This window comes from Stegodyphus dumicola, chromosome 6 (assembly GCF_044657685.1).
Source record: "Stegodyphus dumicola isolate Sdum_Otavi_A_Nest chromosome 6, ASM4465768v1".
Classification (NCBI taxonomy): domain Eukaryota; kingdom Metazoa; phylum Arthropoda; class Arachnida; order Araneae; family Eresidae; genus Stegodyphus; species Stegodyphus dumicola.
In genome coordinates this window covers 64,392,157-64,411,264 of record NC_140773.1, presented here as the reverse complement: position 1 = coordinate 64,411,264, position 19,108 = coordinate 64,392,157, and the positions used below count along the sequence as shown (strand labels likewise).

General features: G+C 32.1%; 1 protein-coding gene across 6 annotated transcripts in view; it reads left to right on the top strand.

Annotated features, from left to right (window-relative positions):
• LOC118184395 (recQ-like DNA helicase BLM) overlaps positions 1–19,108 on the top strand; it is a 172,840-nt gene that overhangs the window by 55,260 nt on the left and 98,472 nt on the right. For all 6 annotated transcript variants that reach the window (XM_085818426.1, XM_085818425.1, XM_035354059.2 and 3 more), the window contains 4 exons: positions 1,765–1,923; positions 4,305–4,360; positions 4,511–4,597; positions 9,987–10,132. In XM_085818426.1, the coding sequence (XP_085674552.1) occupies positions 1,765–1,923; positions 4,305–4,360; positions 4,511–4,597; positions 9,987–10,132 (448 nt within the window). The remainder of the gene's footprint in view (positions 1–1,764; positions 1,924–4,304; positions 4,361–4,510; positions 4,598–9,986; positions 10,133–19,108) is intronic.

Genomic DNA, 19,108 nt, shown 5'->3' with positions numbered 1-19,108 from the left:
TTGCTTATTGTGAAGTTTTGATGAATCATTCTGATAACTCTTCAAACAATGGTGCCACCAATACTCGAGGAATTAACACTTTTGAATACTGATAGTTAAATTTGGTTTCAAAGTCAGGCAAATGGGCTGGGTGCGTGGTTGGTTTTATGGTTTTCTCCATGTGTATAGTGAATACAATCTAGTTTCCCTTAAAAAGTCTTCCACAAAAGCATCCTTTCCCTAGTGCTTTGCCATGTGCAAATAACCTAATAATTTCTAACATTTGTTATACAAAATCAAAATGATAAACTATTTTAGTAATGTAGTCTGATGTAATAAAAATTAATTGTTATATGAGCAAAGTTTGTCTAATTGGTATTTTAGTGTATATTGATTCACTGTCGTATTGGACATTTGTTGATTATGTAGATGTTACGTTAAATTATAAGTATGGAAGCTTTTGATATTAATTAATACAGATCAGGAAATATTTATATTGTGAAGTTTTGATGAATCATTCTGATAACTCTTCTTCAAACAATACTAGAAAAAAGTGTATATCACTGATAACCCAGCAAAATATCAGCATTACTTCTTCCACAAGAATGTTATAGACATTTTACAAATAGTAAAAGACTTTGATGTTGAGCATGCAGAAGCTAATTCATTATTCATTTGTGTACTGAATGCAAAAGTTTCTTTCAAGATGCATGTTTTGTAATATTTCAAAAATATTCTATTTACTAAATCAGAAGAATTTAATATAAATTTATGCGTTGTGTAAAAATAATTATTTAAGTTCTTATTAATATTTCAAAGTATCAAGTATGAGTGTAATAGGATATAAAAATCTTTCTCTATAGTTTTTTTTTTTTTTTTTTTTTCATTTTAATTCCTAAACTGTCATTTTATTATCACTTCTTTTTTGTGTGAAAATTGTCCAGATGACTAAAAAAGCAGTTGCTTAAGTAATTAAAATTTATGCAAAACCTAAACTAGTTATAAAAAGACATAATAAGCAAAAAATTTTATTTTCTCAAAAATTACTTTAGTCAGTAAGAAACAGATTAATTATCAATAAATAATAATAATAAATGGAACTGGTTTAAATTGAGAAAGAGTAAAGATTTCTGTTAAGAAAACTGTTAAGTGTGTTTCATTACATACTACTATGAAATATATATGAATCTAATATGAAGACTTTTCTGAGTTTTTGTCTGGTGTCAGAAATAGCAGTATTTTTGTATTACATTATGTAATACTAATGTAGGTATAAACATTTATCTTGCAAGCAGAGTATATAAATTTAGGCATTGACAATGACTTCATATAATTGTGATCTCCATTTTATTTTATTATGAGAATACAATAACTAATGTATACAATGTATAAAATCTGTTATTAATAATCTATATGTATGTTATTAATAAGGTTTCAGATCAAATATAGGTTATCTGAAGTTAAGTATTTGGAGAATCAAAGTTTTATATAGACTTTTTGAAACCATTCAGGACGGGCATCTTATGCTTCATGTTACTCAGGAGCCAAATACATTTCGCTTGTGAAATGTTTTTAAAACTGTGATGTAGAGGATGTTGATTAAAATAATGAGTATTTAAATGTATCTTGGGTCATTAAAAATGTGTTGATACTTTTCTATAAATATACATTGATGAACATAACATTTTAAATCATATCATTTTTAAAATGACATGATTTTTATTAAATTTAAAGAAATCCATATGTATGAAGTTATTATTAGATTTGTTACTTTGTCTTTCACAGGACCTGATTTTCAAGAGAAGTCTTTAGAATTACCATCACCCGATGATGTTGAAACTAACAATCTCTTAAATGATGATTTTTCTGATGAAGAAATAGTGAGGGGCACTGCCAAGTGCAAAAGTAGAATTTTAAGTGATGATGAAAGTGATATTTCAGAATGTAAATTTTTTTTTTATTTATGTTATTTGAAACTTTTACTGAATTCTTTGATAATTTACTGCTTTTGACCAACATGCTGCTTTTAAAATAATTCTAAGTAGTTGTTATATTTTTTACAATACAGTAGAAGTCCAGAGATTGTGGGGATTTTAGGATTTTGCGGATTTCAGGACAGAAAAGATAATATTCAGACTAAAAGTGCAAAATAAATAAGGCATATTAGATACATTTAATTAAGATATTATATACATTAATACAATAATTAATTATATGCATTAAATTATTATTACATATATAAACTGATTATATTATATTGTTCATTTACATTAGGCTCCTCTATTTTTAAATCAGCATGAATCTGCTTCCCCTTTTCTCTCAGGAGTAGTCCTAAAATAGGTGCCCCATCACTCCGCCGCTGCCGGAACCACTCGTACAAGACAGCATCGAGGTTTACCATTTCGCTTCATGTAAAGATTTCTGGTTTTGGATTCCGGTGTTAGAATCGCTGTTGCTGTAAAATTTCAACAGCTTTTCTTTACTGTTCTGTATGTCATACACGGTCCGTATGGCAATTCCATACGATTCTGCTATAAACCGAGCAGTAGCACCTGCCTCCATCTATATCAGAATTTCCACTTTTTTCATTACCATCAATGCAACGTGTTTATGTTTTTCAACACTGCAAGCAGTAAAATCGCGAGTGCATTTCTTATCTGTCATTGTATTAAAAGTTCTGAAATTTTAAATTTTCTTAATTTATCCACAAAATATCCAGATAAAAAGAAAAAAAAAACGACATCACTAAACAATCTCGTGAAATAACAAAGCTCAGAAAGTAAAACAACGTGAAGAGTGAACTTGAAAGAAGAGTTGAGTTAATCGTCTGCTTTTTTACCTCGATGCAGATTGGAAGAAGAAAAACTCTTATCATGATGTCAATAATTTGGTATTCCCATTATGACTCATTATTATTTGGTAATTATGATGTCATTATCCAGTAAGTATTTTTTCTTCGATATTTCGTACTCCATGTTGCAGTTTCCGGAACCTATAAACTAAATGTTTATACAGTCAAAAGTCGTTAATCCGGACTCGTCGGGACTTCGCCGATTCCGGATTATCGATTTTTCCGGATTATAGATCATCAGTTTAAATCTTGTAAGATGGCATGCAGAAATTCTAAAATTAAAAATATGAAACCATAATTTATGAAATAAAGAACAATTATGATCTAAAGGGTATCAAAATTTGCAAAAAGAAAAAGCTTAATATTTATTTGTTTACTTTATTCAACATTTCTTTCAATGTAAGTTGTTTAAGTTTTGCTTCGTTTCATGTGATAATACTTTCTCTTTAATTCTATTAAACAGACATAATTCACATAAACAGACATAGTAGCAATAAAGTCAGCTACAAAGTTCCGCTGTTCAAGTCCTATAATTGCTGTGTCGAGAACACCGACTAATTTGTCAATCGAAACTTTTTTGTTTTCACTAACCTCTTTCACTTTCTTCGCTATCGGAAGCGAATTATAATGACGAGGAACTTGTTTTAAATCATATCAAAGACGGAGCACATCGAGATAAAATACTAATTTGGTAAGGAATTATAAGCCAAATAAAATAAAAACATCTGCCCTGATGATAAGGATAGTGCTGACAGATCAACTTCCAATTCATTACGCGCCCGCCGCGGCGTTCCCCCCGCCGAGCAGCGTGAAATTGATAAACAGATTTAGGATTTCAAAACATACTTTCGCTTTAGATCCTTTACATATTAACAAATATATATCAGAAATTCTATTTGATATAATCGAAAGTTTAAGCTTACTTTTATAAAATTGCTCTTACAGTCTGCAAAAAATAATAAGCCGGATCCAATTCAAAAATTAAGGAATAATGCAATCATCAACATTAACTGAAATAGATAATTAGATAATTTTAGCTTATACGTCCATTATACATAAAACGCGCACGCGAAAACGTATTCTGCACTTGCGCACACTCATATACGCAGTCGTAAAAGGTCTTACGCGCACGCGTAAACGCCTATGCGCATGCGCAGAAAGTTTTTAGTTTTGAGGTCCGGATTATAGATCATTCCGAATTATGGGTGTCCGAATTAACGACTTTTGACTGTATTCTGAGAAGCAACGCGGATTTCAGCTCAGCAGATTTTCGGTATCTAACTGTAATTCAAACTTGTGATCATTAAAATGTATTTTTAACAATGATAAATATTATTTTCCTTGAAAATTATTTTGACATGCAAAGTGATTCTTGAAGAGATTTTTCAAATTATTTAAAACATGCTATTTGTTTAAATACATGACAGGAAAATTAATACTGAATTATTTTCAAGGACTTTGTTTTGTTTTTCAGCTATTATTGAAGATAAAGTTAATTTATCCACTTCTAATGGAGAAAAAGTTTCTAAGGTATGTATTTCAAGTCCTTTTACTTCATCTAGTTTTTAAAACTAATAGTAGCCTGAGAAGTGTTTTATGTTAAAATTTAGATCTTGATCTTGAACTGATTGATTGAAAAGAATCTTTCATTTTTATAATTTGGCCTTATCACAATTTTAGGCGTCCAGTGAAGAAATTTCAGTTAACACACAAACTCTGTCTGATGTTGAAAAACGTGAATGCCAAGATCTTCTGAGAGAAAATAAGGCAAGGTCATCGCTTTGTTGTTATTGTCTTTGCATCCTTTTAAGTGACCTGAATAAATTGATCTATGAGGACTGTAAATTAAGCAGTGGCAACATAGGTATAAATCAATTTTTAATGGACTTACAAGTACAGTTGCATTACATTCCTTCTATGTAATCACCAGCAAAGCTTATAACTTGTTTTCCAAATGTCGGGATGTCCACACCAGCAAAGCTTATAACTTGTTTTCCAAATGTCGTTGTAGACCAGTGGCAAGGTGTTAATTGTTCATGTGAGCGACCGAGCGCCCTACTGCGTGAAGTACAGATGAAACGTCATGAAATCGGTGACCTCGGAAGGGTTCCTTCAACTTCCAGCAACAGATCGAAGTCACAAGAACTCATGTCGGGTGAGTAGGGAGGGTGTTCCAGGATCTCCCGCTGCCACCGTTGCAAAAGGAGAGTGACATTGTGTGCGACATGGCAACGAGCATTGTCATGCAATACAACAGGGAGATTGTTGTGTAATAAATGTGGACGTTTGCGCCGCATAGCCGGACACAGATGGTGCTGTAGAAATTGGCAATAGTACTCTGTGTTGACAGTTTGTCCTTTGGGTACAGCATGTGTAAGAATCGCACCGTCCCAGTTGAATGCCATAATTAGCATAACTTTCACTCGACTGGGTTCCTATTGAAATTTCTGTGGACGTGGCAAACCTTGGTGATGCCATTCATTTGATTGATGCTTTAATTCAGGCTCATAGGCTCGTGCCCATGTCTCATCAATGGCGACAATACACTGCAGAAATGTGTCTCCTTCATTGCGGTATCTCTCCAAGTGGGTGCCAGCCAGTGCATACTGGTGCCATTTCTGTACTTCAGTTCCTTGATGTGGAACCCAGCGGGAAGCAATTTTCCTCATGTTGAGAGATTTCTTTATTATGCGCCACACCATTTGATGCAGCAGCAGCACCTCATACCAACCTCTAAGGATAACTCTCAGACGGTCCATCGGCGGTCTATGGTAAGAATATAAGGTATTTCTCCCACTTCCCTAGCGTGCATTCGTGGTGTAGTGGTCAGCACACTGAGCCGGTATTTCAGACGTCTGTGGTTCAATTCCCGGCGAAGGCGGTTGCATATTTTTTATCTTTCCTGCTTCCAATTAACGTAATGACTCTACAAGGGGACCGCTCAGGATGTCAATCTGCTCTTGAATAATGGAGGGCCAACCTGTGCATTGCAAATCCTCATTCTCAGACAGTCTCATTCCGACCCGAACGAAATGCTTGAACCCATCGTGCTACTCTCCTATATGGTAAAGCACTTGTGCCACAGGCTTCCACTAATCCTCGATAGCATTCTGTTGCATTTTTGCCATGGGCAACCTCGATTTTAAGCCATGACTGCTGGTCACCTCTTGAAAACATGCTTTAGAGCGATGGAAACGAAACACAACAACTATCCTTCTAAGCAGATCAACTGTTTTTTTGCACTCTACACATTGACAACAGCGCCACCTCACCGCTCCCATATCCTATTTGCGCATGCCCACCCTTCTGCAAGTTTCAAGGTTAAGTTGCCACTATTTAATTTACAACCCCCTTATTTAACTCTTTGCATTTTATTGGCTTCTTTATAGGGACTTCTTAATGTATTCCCTTAGCTGTACTATGGGGACACACAGTTTATTACTTTATGCATAAATCTGTTTTTACTACCTTTTAAGTTTTCTGGTAATGAATTGTTCAGGCATTCTGTTCAAATTATTATTATTATTATAAAAATAGTATTATTACTTAAAATAAACTTTTTCCTTTTATTCTGTCTTCATACATATTTATATTTTTTCCTCGTATATGTGTATGCATATATATATAAAAATATATATATACTCACACACACACTCACATATATATATATAAATATATATATACACACATACACACTCACACCTAAAGACTCGGAATAAGTATCTCCAGAACTGCACGACTGGTAGGTTTTTTAGGATCTGCTGTTAGTATTTATGCAGTGTGGATAAATGATGATGAAACATCATCTTCTGTTTCATCTGATGATGAAACAGAAACAGGTGGCAAGCTGTTGGACATCCATGCGTCATCAAAGAAAAAGGATGTTGGAGACTGTTTTGCCTGGTATAGCAAAATTGGTGCCAGACAGGGGTTCAGCTGACAGCTTAATAAAATGCAAGTCCACTTGTGAGTGTTTTGAAATACACAGGTCATCAGATACTTTTGGATATGGGACTGTGCAGCAGACATCCCACTCATGTGCCTCTGTTGACTAAGTGTCATTGTCAACTATGCCTACAGTGGACACAGGAACATTTAGACTGCATCATGGATAAGTGTAAGAAAACTGCCTGGTTCGATGAATCATGATTTCACATTCATCACATTGATAGTCGTGAAGTGGTGGTCCTTAAGGTGCACAGTTGCTCCCCCCTGTACAACAGTTTTGCACAGGCTCGTGGTGGTGGTATTATGCTTTTGGGAACTTTCTCATGGGGAGCTTTGGCCCCCTTAGTTATGGTAGAACAGACCATGAAAGTTTCGGACTATCCAAATATAAATGTGGATCAGTTGCACCCACACCTGTCTTCCTAGCTGGAAATGGAATCTTCCAGCAGGAGAATGCTCCATGTCACAAGGCATGAATTATATAGCAGTGGTTTGAGGAGCATGAGGATGAATTCCAATTAATGTCCTGGCCACCTAATTTGCTGGATTCTTAACCCGATAGACCACACATGGAGCAGCAGCTCAAAGCTCAAACACCACCATGTCAAAATATCTCGACTTTGCATGACCGCTGCTTAGTATTTAGTACAACCTGTCTCCTGTCATTTATCAAGAACTTGTGGCATTCAAGCCAAAACGAGTTGCAGCTGTTTTGCAGGCCAGAGGTCGTGCAACGCGTTATTGAGTAAGTAGTCATAATATTTTGGCTCTTCCATGTGTGTGCAGGTATATCATTATGTGTATGTCTGTATATATATATATGTATATCTGTACGTGTATGTGTGTACAGTACAAAGTCTTTAATCCAGACTCGTTGAGACTTCTGCGATTCCGGATTAGGGGTTTTTCTGGATTACAGATTATCAATTTAAATCTCTTAAGATGGCATGCAGAAATTATGAAATTAAAAATATGAAACCGTAATTTTGGAAATAAAGAGCAATTATGATCTAAAGGATATCAAAATTTACAAAAAAAAAAAAAAAGCTTAATATTTATTTGTTTACTTTATTATACATTTCTTTCAGTGTAAGTTGTTTAAGTTGCTTCATTTTATGTGCTAATTCTTTCTCTTTAATTCTATAAACAGACATAATTTCTTGTTCAGTTACAAAGTTTCGCTGTTCAAGTCCTGTAATTGCTGTACCGAGAATACCGACTAACTTGTCAATCGAAATTTTTTCATTTTCACTAACCTCTCTGTCACTTTCTTCATGCCTTTATCCATTTTTTTCAGCAATTAAATTTTTTGTTTAATGGACATCAAAACATGCTTTCGCTTTGTAGATCCTTTGGCAGCTCGAGAATCGGAAACTCTTTTTGGCATAATCGAAAGTTCAAGCTTAATTTTTATAAAATTGCTCTAACAGTCTGCAAAAAATAAGAAGCCTGATCCAATTAGAGGATTAAGGGTGCTACTTTGATAGACGGTTGCACGGATTTTTGGTGATTTACTTTGGCGCAATTGTTGGCGCGCTTTTTACAATCATCAGCCATCTTGAAAAACACTGTTTTTACGTTATTTTGCACAAAGTGAAGTATTCGAAACTTTAAAAAAATAAATATTGTTAAAAATAATGGATTAATTTTTTGTTCAAACCGTTGCTTTTTAAGATGGCAGGCAAATGTAAATAAATACATTTATTATGAGTATAAAATACTAAAGAAAAGTTAAATCATTACTTTCATATAGCACAGAAATAGAATAAAAATACCGCTATAAAAACATTGCGCCAATGTTTAATTGGATTAAAATATTACGTCAATTGAATATCGAATTAAAAACCATCATACCAATGTTTAAAAGAATTAAAATATTACTTAAATTAAATACTTTAAAATAAGTAAATAAGAACGCTTCGTACACTAGAGCTAAAATGACAGCAATTAGTTTATTGTCGGTAAAAAAGGAGGAATGTCTAATACTTTTCTTATCGTTACAGCGATTATTTCTTCCAACATGACCACAATACCATATACGACCGACCTCAGAATTGGCTCTTCTAACAATCTTCATCTGTGATCTACATTTTCGCACTTCATTGAAGAAGCAATTAGCGAGGTTTCCTCCAAAAATGTAAAATTAATTTCCTCTGACCCTTGTAACAATTTATAAATAAATCTTTGATTTCGAAAGTCAGGCTGGCCAAAATAAGGTCTCAAAGGACAATTTTTTGATTCCAATACCAATAATTCTTGAAGCTTACCAATAACAACATTCATCTTTGAAAGAGACATTTTTGTAGGAATTCGAAGATATGAATTAAATTTGAAAATGGCGTGGTAATGCACAAATTTTCAGTAATCAATCAGGGAGCTGATTACAGCTCGTTAATGCACAAATATTCTATAACCAATCAGAGAGCTGATTACATCACGCCTAGAATTAAAATTATTTAAATAATCATACATAATAAAATTATTTTAAAAAATGCAAAATTAAATTATATTTTAATATTTAACAGCCATAAATAATGTTTAAAACAGATTAAATTTATAGATATTAAAACCAATTACTTTTAAAGTAAGGTAACGTCATTGATTACATCATCCACAACATAAAAATTTCATAAAATATCATAAACAACAAAATTTTTATTTCAAATAAAAATGCAAAATTAAATTGATTTTTAATATTTAAAAGCCATAAATAATAGTTAAAACACTGAATTTATGCATAATAAAATGCATTGGTTTTTAAACAAAATGACAACAAAGTATCGGTTGCCATAAATAACTTGTCCAGCAATGGGTTTACCATAAGTCGTATCGCTCGCCAAAAAAAAATCGCCAAAATCCATGCAACCATCTACCAAAATAGCACCAGATTAAGGAACAATGCAATTTGCAACATTAACTGAAATAGATAATTTTAGCCTAGCTTATACAACCGTTATACATTAAATGCATATGCATTAACGTATTATGCGCATGCATAAACATATATGCATAAACGCTACACATGCGCAGAAAAGTTTTTAGCTTTGAGGTCCGAATTATAGATCATTCTGGATTATGGACATCTGGATTAAAGACTTTGTATTGTATATATATGTATATATCTGTATGTGTATGTGTGTGTATATATATATATATCTGTATGTGTATTTGCACACATGTATAACTTCATTTTTTTAATATAATAAAGGATTTAGACTTTGAAACTGCACATTCTGTTCTCTCATCTTTGAAGGAAATGAATATTAAAATTATGACAAAGATATGTGATTTAATTCAGAATCAGGATGAGATTTTAATGCAGAACAAGGACCTTAGATGTTTGGTGAATATCAGGTAAGCTGATAACGTACGAAATCAGTTTCGTTAAATCATTTCAAAGAAAATTAAATATTTCATTTATTTCTTATATTAAATGATAATTTCTGTATCATATTTCAACATTTCTGTTTTAGAATTTTCAGAATGCATAAAATATAAGGTCTACCAAAATGTTTTGTCCGATAATATTATTTCACGTTTTAACATGCATGCAAGTGTTCATTTGAGACATGTTTCAGGGTTCGTATGGTTCTTAAGTTTTTTTTATTCAATTTTGGGCCCTTAAAAGTCCTTAGTTTCCGCCAAATTCGGCTGGAGGTCCTTAATTTTAATCATCTGAAATTTCTGTCTGTTTTTACGACTGCCATTTTGAATGTGAATTAGCATTTTGAACAAATATTTTTGGGGAGTCATTGACAAATATAGATATCTTTTAAGTGTGTGAATAGCTTCATGGGTTATAATCTGTTACTATTTCTAATATAAACAGTGAGATACTCAAGTTTCTGAGTAAGAAGTGAAACATAAGCATTTCAAAATTATTTCATTTTTTCTAATGACGAGCTCTTAAACAATTTTTCGTGTTTAGAAATGTGAATTCTTTATTAAATGGTTCCAAATTTGGCAACTTATCAACATTTTGGCAATTTTAAGATCAGTTCGTGTAGAAAACTTTTAATTCGGAACTCTGTGAATTTTGCGACGATATAATATTGATCAGTTTCATTAAAATAATGCTAATATATTGAAATTGTATTCGAGAAATAACATTAAAATTAAACATTTTTATTTTTCACTGTCATAAGGGACATTAATTTCAATTTTGGTGACTTATTATACAATATTTTGAATCTGATAAATAAACAAGGTAGCAACTGCTTTCCGCTTTAGCACAATAGTTATCTCAATATGCGTCAGTTTTCTCTATAAAATTAATTTTATCCTTTTTCTCTGCTTCTTTTAAAAATATTTCAGCCTTTTTATTGTTGCAGAATTGGTAGGTGTAATTTTTCTTTAGGACTTTAGACACTGCAACTTACAAAGTTTAGAAGGATTTTAAGGCGAGATTTATAGACACACAAATCTAGACGATTCCAGACAAATGTCTTCATGGTATTAACACGTAATGGATGTATTTTACAGAAATTTTGTGATGAACTTTTACTTTTTGCAGAATTTTCTGAAAAACAATGAAAACATAATATTTAATTGTTTTACTTATGATTCTAGAAGTCTTGTTCTTAATATGATTTATCTTCTTATTATTTTCTCTACTTTGCACCAGACACAAGCATGCAGAATATCAAAAATGCTTCTATTCTCATCACATGGACAGGCATTTATAGAAAGGAATTTTTCTGTTAATAAAGAAATTGAAAACTGACAATTTAAAAGATTAATCTTATATGTCTCAATGCATCGTCGGGGGTGTAGCTAGGGTGGGGCAAGGGGGGACATTTGTCTCCGGGCACAGCATCCATGGGATACCAAACTGATGTTACAAAATTTTATAATTAAATGTTTTCATTTTTGGCATACAGGAGGTGGCACAAAATCTTCAGTTGTCGCCGGGCACTGAAAACCCTAGCTACAGCTTTTGCATCACACACAGGGCTGGCGCTACACATTTTCCTACCTTAAGCAATCTCTGTGGATCCTAAATTCTAAAATTTTGCCTTTTCTTGATTTTGTTGCTCAGTGTGTCACTAAGTTCTAAATATTCTGCAACATCGTCTCTGTAACCGGCCCTTATCGTATATCATTTTATATTTATTCTGAATGTTCACATTACTAAAGAAACTTTTCCTATAAAATCTATATGCATTTATTTTTTTAGAATAACAGAAATCTTTAATTAAGTCCAAAAATTCTAAAATGAAGAGGAAACATATTGAAAACAGAAACCGATTACATAAAGAGAAAGAAAATTATTTTTCAAAGATATGTAGAAGAATTATTATGTAAATTAAGTAGTTATTTATAATTTTAGCCTTTGCTATAATTTTCCCTTTCTGTTTCCTCACTAGAATGAAAATCACCTAGATAGATTTTAAACTCAGGTTTTGCAGTTGTAAGACAGAATTTGTTTCTGGCCATCACTTGCACCCTGCATTAGTTCATACTAGCTCCGAATATTTGTAATTATTCATCTTTGTGTTTTTTACCAATATTTGAATTTGTTATGCGCTAACTAGGTTACAACGACTTACGAATTTGTTAAAGCCTTTAACTGAACCAGCTTAGATTAAAATTAAATTGTCTGGTCTTTGACTGCTAGTCCACATTTTTAGTTTGAATTTGACTGTTACTGTTTAATTAGATCACCATAAACTATAGTTGATTTTGCTAGCATAAGAACATGTCTTTATGTTCTAAGGTCTTTTTAAAAAAAAGGTAACTTTTTTTTAAACCTTTATTCGACTTTGTAGTTACCTTTAGACATAGCAATAATTTGCTCGATGTCTATCTGGGGTTTTGGACTAATTAACATTTACCACTCGTAAATGTTACCACTCGTTGTACCTACGAGTAAAACCTCGTAGGTACTTTGTCGAGAAATTGCAAGTTAGGAGATAAAACACGCAGAAACTAGTAAGAATATTGCTTTGCATATTGAAACAAATTTCTTGTAGTTAGAAAAGATGCTTAAAGAGAAGAAAATTCATGTAATAGCCAGAATGTTTTGCATGGCTTCAAATTAAAAAGATCGCAAATATTTTGCTGAGTACTGTTGCTACAAAATGTAAATGTTTTGTAGCTTTTAATCAATTAATATCATTTAAGAATCAATGTTGTAAATAACATGTATTTTAAGCTGTGACATGTTAATCGATTGTGATTTTAATAGAGCCTTTTTAGCAAATATTTTTTATAAATAAATTTAATAGTAGCTATGTAAATCTAAAATAACTAAGTACTCTTATCTAACTAGCTAATTTAATTATTTGTAACTAGCTGGTCACCCTTAAAAGTTATCTGTGCATATTAAAGTGAGTAATTGCCTTTCATTAATCTTTACTGTGGTCACAAGATCCAGAACAAAAATGTAAAAATTAACATGAAACTTTATTCTTTGCATCTAATGAGACTTAAATTAATACAAAACAGCTTATCATCTCTGGTGCTTTAGTGGCTTATTGGAACCTTAAACTATAGTAACTGGGTTACAACCCCAGGAACGCGAAGTTATGACACAAACTGCGTCAGATAGGCCAGAGCACAACTAACTTTCAAACCTTGCCAAGAGTGCCTACCTACATAAGGCTTTCAGGTTTGTTCTGTCAACAGGCCTCTCTTTAGGCAAGTAGTAGCGGTGACAACAGCCAGTCTTCTGTAATGAATCATGCTGATTATGATTTTGCTTGTTATTTTAACCTATGCTGCTTGGCATAAAATCTACTTGCTATTTACTAAACTCTGGAACTGTGCAAGTAAGTAACAAAATGAGACATAAAAGAAAATAGCCACCTAAAGCTAAATTAGTAAAATGTAAGTAAAATGTTGTTAATCTTCTTTCAAATATGTCCAATTAATGTAAGGGTAAAATATTTTATGCTACCTGATAAATTAAAAGTTGATTTTATTCACGAATTTGTTTTATAATTATGTTTATTAAATTATGTTTAATAATAATGCATTCTACTTGTGGATCTATTTTATTCTTAGGTTGGCATCACTTAAGTGAAGTTCAGGCATAGCTAATATCTTTAATTGAATTTATTCAGTTCCCATTTGTTAATGGGTCGTTAATTTTTTTCATTAATTGTCCTTTAAAGTCCTTAAAAGTACTTAATTTCCATGTGCAGAAATGTGTACAAACCCTTTGTATGGCTGTCTCTCTTTATTACTGCATTTATAAATATCTGCTCTTCTAAATTAACTGAAATGAAAATGTCTAATGTCATTATTTAGTGAAAAGCAATCATGTAAGCATGGCTACTGGTAAAGCTCATTTATGACATTGTATTTTCTACAACTTCCAACAAGGAAGAAATGCTATAGAAGTGGGTCAAAATTTAGTGACAGTTTTTTATAGAGATGCAGTTTCGGATAGAATGTGAAGCGGATGATTTGAAAAATTTGAAGCAGGTGATTTCAATCTTAATGATAATCCACAATCTGGGTGACAAAACTAGGTTTGTTGTAGGGAACTAGTTTGGTCTATAAATATTCCACATGGATACCTCATGAGTTAACCCTCTGACTGCTCAATTTATAGACCGAAATTGCTTCCAAAATTATTATTATTATTATTATTATTATTATTATTATTATTATTATTATTATTATTGCATATTTTTAAATCTGTATATATTGGAGAATTGAAAAATGCACTTTTTCTTTCTAGAAAATATTTTTTATATGGATTTTTATCATGAGAAACTAAGTTGCCAGAAAAACCAATAAGTTAATAAATGATGTAAAAAGACCAAAATGACTACTAAGAAGGAACCACGGGTCTACTGGCCACCGAATCGCTAGGTTGTGATGTTTGTCAAAAACAAAAGTACATTCATTTATGCTGTTAAAGGAAGTGTCAGTACTATGCAATATTGCATCATGGATGCTGAGTTATTTTCCATATTTCATGAAAACTCATATTGAGTACTGCACAGGGACGATGTGACAGAATGTCGAAAGAACTTTCAACCAATTACAAAAATGTTACACGTAATGATATTGAACTGTAAGAATCACCTTTGTGAGCCTTGCCAGAGAAAACAAAAAGGTATTAAAAAAGGCACTGATGTGAAACTTATGATTGTTTCTAAATTTAACGTCTGTTGTCGGGTAGATCTTACCGATTTCCAGTCTCAGCCAGCTAGAAAATACGAATTTATTACAATGTATCAAGATCATCTCACTATCTTGTTTTTACATATTTCAAAAAAGTTTTTTAATGGCACTGTCATTAATTTTTCAAAATAACATTTGTATTTTAGAGGAATGAACGTCTTCTAAATCCTTAAGAGCCTTATTATAACCTTTTTTCATACTTTGCCTAAAGAGCATTTGTCATTCTATAGAATGCCTAGATATTACATACAATGCCTAGGTAAAGTATGTAATAATACTCTTATTTCATGCTTTGCCTAAAATCGTCCGGCATTATACACAATGCCTAGCATTCTATAGAGTGTCCGAGTTTCATACTTTGCCGGCAACATATACAGTCAAAAGTCGTTAATCCGGACTCGTCGGGACTTCGGCGATTCCGGATTATAGATCATCAGTTTAAATCTGGTAAGATGGCATGCAGAAAGAACAATTATGATCTAAAGGGTATCAAAATTTACAAAAAGAAAAAGCTTAATATTTATTTGTTTACTTTATTAAACATTTCCTTCAATGTAAGTTGCTTCGTTTCATGTGATAATACTTTCTCTTTAATTCTGTTAAACAGACATAATTTCTTGTTTAGTTACAAAGTTCCGCTGTTCAAGTCCTATAAATGCTGTGTTGAGAATACCGACTAATTTGTCAATCGAAATGTTTTCGTTTTCAATAACCTCTGGGTCACTTTCTTCACTATCGGAAGCGAATTATAATGACGAGGAACTTGATTTAAATCATATCAAAGACGGAGTATATCGAGATGAAATACTACACTTAGTACGGAATTATAAACCAAATAAAATAAAAACATCTGCTCTGAAGATAAGGATAGTGCTGACAGATCAACTTCCAATCCGCAGCGTGAAATTGATAAACATATTTCGGATTTCAAAACATACTTTCGCTTTGTAGATACAAATTACATATTAGTAAATATATATCGGAAATTCTATTTGACATAATCTTTCTAATCTATCATAATCTAAAAATGACGTTTCTGCCCCCCCCCCTCTGCCGCAGAGCAGCGTGAAATTGATAAACAGATTTTGGATTTCAAAACATACTTTCGCTTTGTAGTAAATATATATCGGAAATTCTATTTGACATAATCGAAAGTTAAAGCTTACTTTTATAAAATTGCTCTAACAGTCTGCAAAAAATAATAAGCCGGATCCAATTCGAAGATTAAGGAACAACGCAATCTGCAACATTAACTGAATTAGATAACTTTAGCTTAGTGTATAACTCTGTTACACATTAAACGCGCATGCGCACAAACATATTCGCAGCTGTAAGGGTCTTATGCGCTCTCGTAAACGCCTGTGCGCATGCGTGAACGCGACGCATGCGCAGAAAGTTTGAAGCTTTGAGGTCCGGATTATAGATCATTCCGGATTATGGGTGTCCGAATTAACGACTTTTGACTGTATATATATTAATCACACTTTTTGAAGCATTGAGACTTTTTGCATCATCTTTGAGAAATTCTATAAAATCAATTAAAGTAAGCAAATTCTGTTTTTCTAATTTTCTTTCCCAACAGTTTTGGTGTTTAAATATAATTTTTGCTCTAAAATGTATGCAAATACATTGGAAGAAAACCCTCTGTCACCTTGGTTTAAAACTTCTGATCATCTCTAGTCTCATTTGTAATATCAATCAAGTTAATAACGCTGATGCAGATTCATTTTGTATAAGCTTCATATTTTATAAATTGTTTCAGATTAGCATATAGTACTTGTTTGCGGTGATTTGATAACCTTTCTTCTATTAACAGGATAAATTAAAGGGAAGGCTAATTTATAATTAGAGTCAACTATGGATATTGACTGCATAAAGCAATAAGTACCTTCTCTCAAAGTACTGTAATTTTGCTGCGTCTGTTAAATTAGGATTTGAAAATACCCGAAAATGTTGGCAAAGTAATTTGCATAATTTAACATTCTCAGTAGTTTTATAACCATATGGCTGTGATTTATTTTCCTTAGTAAATCTGTCTAGTTTGCAATTTAATTAGAATTCTACTTTTAAGAAATTCTAAATTCTGATAATCATTAATCTCTTCTTTCTCTTTTATGTAAGTATCAATATTTTCATTAGTATGTACCACCTCAAATCAAGAATCAAAATTAGAATTTATCTTTAGTTTGAGCATTTTAAATTTACTCGTAAGTATTTCTAAATCATTTTGTTAGACATTTTTGCCCATAATTTTTTTGCCTTAATTTCATTAACTGTGTTTTTGATGTGAGTTTCTTCGCCGAAACCTCTCTCAGTGACATTTTGAATTAGCAAGTCATTAAACAAATAATGATTTTCAACTAAGGGTACTTACCATTTCTGTTTCTGTAGAACTTCAGTCTGGAAGTATCCTTGTGAATCCTTCATTTCAATCCAAAAATAGAAAGTAAAGTCACATCTCATTCTTTAAAAATTTATATCCACTCCGGCTCGATAAATCATTTGGAAAGATTCAGCTTCGTCAATAAATACACATGCATAGAATAAACATAATCACTTTTGAATTTTACTTTGGTTTTACTTTCACCATAACGACATTCAGACACTATTCTCAATTTTTAACTACAATTACGAACAGAAAAAGAAAGCACAAAAATATATATCACATGGTAAGTTGTAATACCTTGCCACATGTTCAGTACAAATATAACTCAAAGGATGTATAACAGAAATTAAACAGATCAAAAAAGCATTTTCCACAGATGATTCAGTGATGCTTATGATTACCACGCATGCCTCACTCCTAAATGTTCTCTTCTGTCTGAGACAGACTGGTGGCAGTATTCTCTACTGTATTTCATAACAAAGCATTTTATCATTAAATTTTGAGCTTAAACTTCAATCAGCAAAACTTAATGCTGTTCTTTTGAACTTGTTAACCATTAATTAAATTATGCAACATATTTTAGCATCTTCTAATATTTGGAAAACTAGTGATGTCAATTCATCATTACTGGAGCCTTCCAAGGTACTTCAGAGTGATATGACCCTAGCTGAATCTATATATCTGCTACAGAAAAATAATTCTAAAATTATGAATGTAACTCCAAATCTAGATATGGATTAAATATAACTGCTTAGTATCTCGATCATAATTTAGAAGATTTCAAACCATTGTTCTGATAATTGATATTTCTTAACTCTAGTTTCACATATCTTGTTGATGTCTGATGGTGAAATCTATTTTTGTAAATATATATTTTGCTTAAGATATTAGGTGTTTAACAAAAAATCATGAAGATTTACTGCTCAGTACATAACATTATAGTTTAGCTAAAAGTAAATTTCTCTTGAAGCTAATATATGAATATATCAGATAAATTTTTAGATTCATTAAGTTTTCATTGAAGCATGACACTTGAAAAATGTGCAGTGACCTTGCCAGGATTCAAACCCCAGACCTCTCGAACATGCATTGTGTATGCTTCCATTTAAACCATGAAGGCATGCTGGAAGGAAACAGAAAGTACCTTCTAAATTCTATGAAAAGTAATCTTAACCATTTGACTGCTACGCGTCGCAAAAGCACTGCGCTCATTTGTCTTGAAAAGCGCTGCGAGTTTCAGTGTGTCTTTGTTGCTCCATGGGTGTGAACGTAGTCTGATCTCACGCGTACTTTGTAACACGAGTGCATTTTAAAATAACTAACTGTGTCGCGGTTTTCAAGACAAATGAACGCAACGCTTTTGCACCACGTAGCAGTCAAACGGTTAATTTACTCTAGCAGTATCCATAAAAATATCAACTTTTGAAACTCTATAAGTAAAACTTAAGAAACAGACATTTTTTATTCCAAACCTAAGTAAAATACCTTGTTTCTGTTCTTTCCATTCCTTCATTATATAATTTAATCACTATTTCATTACTAGAAAAAAAAAAGAAAAAGAAAAAAAAAAGCTGAAAGGTTTCAGATTTTAAATTACGTCCAAAGGGGCATTTTTTTAATGTTTTCTGTGTTACCTTTACTTATTAAATATCATGTTCTTTACACTTAAACCATAAAATTCAGTTCAATAGCATTGTCACAAAATAATTTTAAAATGAGGATGTCTTTAGAATTTCCAATACATAGTTCCGCGCATAGTTATGTTCCAATGCATAGTTATTGGAGATAAAAAGGCTTTTTTTCTCCCA